At 38.9% G+C, this 5,015-nt stretch overlaps 1 protein-coding gene across 1 annotated transcript in view; it reads left to right on the top strand.

Moving 5' to 3' along the window:
* LOC107043696 overlaps nt 1-761 on the top strand; it is a 1,385-nt gene extending 624 nt beyond the window's left edge. Inside the window, exon 2 of the mRNA XM_015265280.1 lies at nt 3-761. Within this exon, the coding sequence (XP_015120766.1) occupies nt 3-761 (759 nt within the window). The remainder of the gene's footprint in view (nt 1-2) is intronic.
* The last annotated feature ends 4,254 nt before the right edge of the window (nt 762-5,015 follow it).

Raw genomic sequence — 5,015 nt, 5'->3', positions numbered from 1 at the left:
AGCACTATGAAAGCAGTTGGTCCCTTGGGATCTACGCCACAGTGTTTCAAGCAGAGGTTCTGGCAATCAAGAAGTGCACAGAATTTCTGGTAAATCGGCCGACACAGAACAAATATATATATATTTGGTCAGACAGTCAAGCCGCCATTAAAGCACTCGCGAAATCTACCACCGACTCTAGGTTAGTCTGGGAGACGATGGGAGAGCTAGAAAAGCTGGGAAAACAAAACAGGGTAACCCTGGCTTGGGTTCCAGGACATGAAGGTATCCCTGGCAATGAGAAGGCGGACGAACTGGCGAAGCAAGGATCGCTAAGCGATACCGAAGCGGAACCGATAGGAGTCCCCCTAGCCACGGGAAATAAAATCATCAAGGACAAGATTCGACGGGAACACAACAACCGTTGGAAGAACACAAAGAGCTGCAGGAAAGCCAGGGCAATGATGCCCGGTCTGAATAGCAAGAAAGCTCGACAGCTACTTGACATGGACAGGAAGAGCTTGAGCACTGTGATCAGGCTCCTCTCAGGACATGGCAGGTTCAAAGCTCATTGCACAATCATGGGCATCGGGGAAGATGCCCTGTGCAGATTCTGTAATGAAGAAAAAGAGGACAGTCTACACATAGTGTGTTACTGTCCAGCGCTAGCCGTGACAAGATTACGCTGCTGGGGGATTGCTTTCCCCACGTGTGATCAAATCAAGGATAGGAGTGCTTTGGATCTTCTACGACTGGCCGTCAAGGCTGGGCTCGAAATTTGATCCGAAGTAAATTCAAGCGGAGCTACAATAACTCTTTAAGAGTTCGGTGGCTATAGGATGGCTAATCCATCCATCCGCATGCGAAACTAACTAACTAACTAACTAAGCTATCTTGCTGAATTATTCACGAATCGATTTGAAGAACTTGAAATCGAGCAAATAAATTACAAAGCCTGGACATTGGAAAACCGCTGTAAATTGGCAACAGTTGTGTCTAATGTGGAAGATTTCATAGGAACACTATTTGAAAAATTCGAGATACTTTTGCCCCATGATTTTATTGTGAGGAAACTGCGGGAGTATTTAAAATACTTGAAAGGCGAATTAGCTCATGATGAATTAATTATCATCATGGACTTCTCCAAAAATTACGTTTTTCTGATATAAGAAGCAATTCAGCAATATTATTATGAGAATTCTGCAGCAACTCTTTTTACAGCTATTATTTATTATAAAAGTGGAGATGAACTGAAGACCTTATCCTGGACCGGAATCTGAGATTGTCTGAAACACGATAGTGTGTCGGTGTATATGTTTCAGAAGGAATTGATAAAACTGTGGAAGTCCAAATTTGATCACGTCAGCACTGCGAACTATTTCTCAGATGGAGCTCCCTCCCAGTTCAAGAACAAAAATGCGTTCGTAAATCTGCTGAATCATCTGAAGGACTTCAACATCCTGGCAAAGTGGAATTTTTTCCCTACTGCTCACGGGAAAACGGCGTCAGATGGACTCGGAGGATCTCTGAAACGAAACGCTCGACGAGCGAGCATGCAGGCACTCAATGGTTCTTCAATTAGTACGGCATTAGATCTGTACCAGTGGGGCTCTTCGCAGACGACCGAAGTTGAATATTGTTTCATCCCTCAAACAGAATATGAAACGAATCGAATTTTCTTGGAACTAAGAATGTCACATGCGCCAACCGTCGTCGAGACGAATAAGTTCCACTCAATCACACTAGAAGGTCCACACAGTTTACGATGTAGAGTTTACAGTAGTTCCGACACGTTCCAAATAGCGCAATTAATTCGCAAATGAAAGTAATTTTGCTACTTTCATCTAGTTGCTAATTAATTCATTATTAAAAAGAAACATTGCAACATTGAGAAAAACACACTCCACTTCCACTCACGTATCATTTGAAAATGTAGTACTGTAGATGCATTCGAGTCGCCAAAAAAGTGTTAACGATATTTAGTTACAAATTCAATTATTGTAAATTTTTAGTCACCTGAGATTTGAAAAATTGAAAAATTCGACGTTTTACATTGCTATCGATGGAGTTTTCAAAAGCGCAAATTGAAAATTTGGTATGCCCTGGCAAATTTTCTCAACTTTCAGGAAAAAAAAAAATGTTGAAAAAAAAAAGTGAGGTAAGCGTTGAAAAGATCATTTTGAATCTTTTTCGAGTTTTTCAACTCAAAAACTTAGTTAAATCCAAAAAATATTTTTTTCTGAAAATTCAGAAAATTTTCGATGAGACATGATATTTTTGATATTTTTTTTCAAAATTGGTATAGCGGAAAAAAAATAAAAAGTGAATTTCAAGATAAAAACAAAATTAAATGATTCCTCGCGTTAATTTCAACGAAAGCCACTGGAATTCGTTTTTTCTCTTTAATTTGATGTACTGAATGGAATCATGAAGAAAAAACAGGCTCGAAAATTTTGAGGCCGGCTCTTTGTCCGATATTTGGTGGAATGACCCATATTCATAATAATCGACCGCCATAACCTATACGTGGCTTATGGAAACGACAAACCTGTTATAGGTGTGTGACTTAATTTTTACAGATTTTTTCTTCGAGCTTAAAATTATATTTAAAATAGAAATATATTCGCGGTCTTTTCTGGTTTTGAAAGGATCGGACAAAAGGTTTCAGTATAGGGAATGACAAGTCTATGTAAGTTATATGACCTTTCAGAATAGCAGAGTTTACGATGGCAACTGATAAACAGCACATTCGGCACTTCTGAAGCACGGGAATCACTGTGCAGTGTTCTTGGTGCCGACGTTGTATCTTATGAAATGTGTAATTATTGGTACAAATGTTTTAGAAGTGGTGATTTCGATCTGAGTGACCAGCCGCGTCCTGGACAGCCTCGAAAGTTTACAAATGCGGAATTGCAAACTCTACTAGATGAAGACTCAACGCAAATGCAACAAGAGCTTGCAGCTCAGTTAGGAGTCACCCGAACAGCTATTTCTAAGCGTTTGCGTCAAATGGGAAAAATCCAAAAACTTGGAAGGTGGGTCCCACATGTGTTGACCGAACGAAACCTAGGTCAACGTATGAATACGTGCCTTGCACTGCTTGGCCGGCAACAAAAAAAGGACTTCTTGTGGAGAATTGTGTCGGGTGATGAAAAGTATATTTTTTACGAGAATCCCAAACGTAAAAAGTCGTGGGTAGATCCCGGACAATCCAGCACATCGACGCCGAAACAGAACATCCACTTAAAGAAGATTCTCCTGTGTATCTGGTGGGACATGAAGGATGTGCTTTATCACGAACTCCTGGAAATAGGTCAGACGGTTACTGCGGAACGCTACAGCTGACAACTGAACGAACTGAGCGAAGAACTTTATCGGAAAAGGTCATTTACTGGGCAAAGAAGCAGGCAAGTCATACTGCTGCAGAACAATGCTCGACCTCACGTTGCTCGCGCGACTCAGAAGACCCTCTTAAACGTGGGATGGGAAGTTCTCCCGCACGCGGCATATTCACCAGACTTGGGCCCATCCGACTATCACTTGTTCCGGTCCATGCAGTACACCTTAGTGGATAAACAGTTTAAAACGGTGGACGATGTGCGTAGATTCGTCGATGACTTTATCGCCTCGAAGCCTGCGAGTTTCTTTCGCGACGGCATTCGAATTTTACCTGAGAGATGGCACAAGGTCATAGAAAACGATGGACAATATTTCCAAGATTAAGTTCGTTGTTCTCTATTTTTTACATTAAATAAATTTACTGAAAAATCAGTAAAAATTAAGTCGCACACCTAATAAATACAGAGCTTAAGAAAGAAGCCAATTGTAATAACTAGAAAACGATTCAATGAAAATATAAAAGTGAAAGGAAAACATGAAATGTAGCTTATAAAATGAATGCTACAAAGGAACAATGAGAGTGATGAAAGAATAATGAAAAAAATAAATAAATAAATAAATAAAAAGTTCTATAAGAGAAAATAATAATAAGAATAATAATAATTATAAAATTCAACTGAGCAGAAAATTTGACACAAGTGATTGAAAAAAAACTTATTCAATTTAATGAAATAAAGTAAAATATAAATCATATACGGAAGGAAAAAAATTGCAACATGACCATTCGGAAGCATATTGTTAATTTATTACCAAAAAAAGCTATACTATATGCTATACATCGGCAATTTTCCACTTGTTTTCCGTAGTTACTGACTGTTGGGGGATGGGTTTAGTAAATTTATCTCACTATTTAAGTCTAGATCATTGTGAGTACTCAGTATTACTCAAAATACCCAACATGACGGCTCATCCCAGTTTTTGAAAAAATTGGAAGTATTTCCAGAGTTCTTGCATTTTTAAAAAATTTATCCTGAGTATTATTCGAGTTTTTTTTACTTTTTTCGACTTTTTATTAATCCCTGATTGAACCCTCATTAACATCTGGAATTCCTCTATTTTGACCTTTTTTTTATGTATCCCACTATGCCGCGGCCACCCCGCTTTGCCCCAGTCTACCCAATTACTTAAACCGATCATTTTTTTCACTTGGACTTCGGGCGATGAGAATGCAGAATATTTCGAAGAAATAAACAATGGAAAGGAAATAGCTACTTTTGTCACAAGGCCGAAAAAAAATTTTCTGACGAGTGTGGGTTGCGAACCAAGGCTAAGCCGAGGAATGCAATTACACGAATCCGAATAGTATATTTCGAAATGAGTTGGACAGAATTTTCACGAGTGTGAAGTTGCCAATCACACAAACTGAAAATTCCGTCTCACATATGTCGACTAATATTTGTTGCCTGTGATGTTACCTTCAGCGAGTGATCGAACTGTACCTTTTTCGTTTATAAGTAAACGAAAAGGCACTTTTCGGCATGAGTTAAACGTAGCAGCAGTGTCAAAAAAGTTGTTTTCGGCCGAATGACGAATATAATTTTTCTTCAACACCAATAGATAACAGACATTTTTTTGAAGCTCTTCATGTGTGGATTTACCGGAATAAAACAATCAGACAGCCTCGAATTAATCATGAA

The sequence above is a fragment of the Diachasma alloeum genome, unplaced genomic scaffold (genome assembly GCF_001412515.2).
Source record: "Diachasma alloeum isolate Michigan unplaced genomic scaffold, Dall2.0 Dall_scaffold_00617, whole genome shotgun sequence".
NCBI lineage: Eukaryota > Metazoa > Arthropoda > Insecta > Hymenoptera > Braconidae > Diachasma > Diachasma alloeum.
This window is presented reverse-complemented; position numbering and strand designations above follow the sequence as displayed.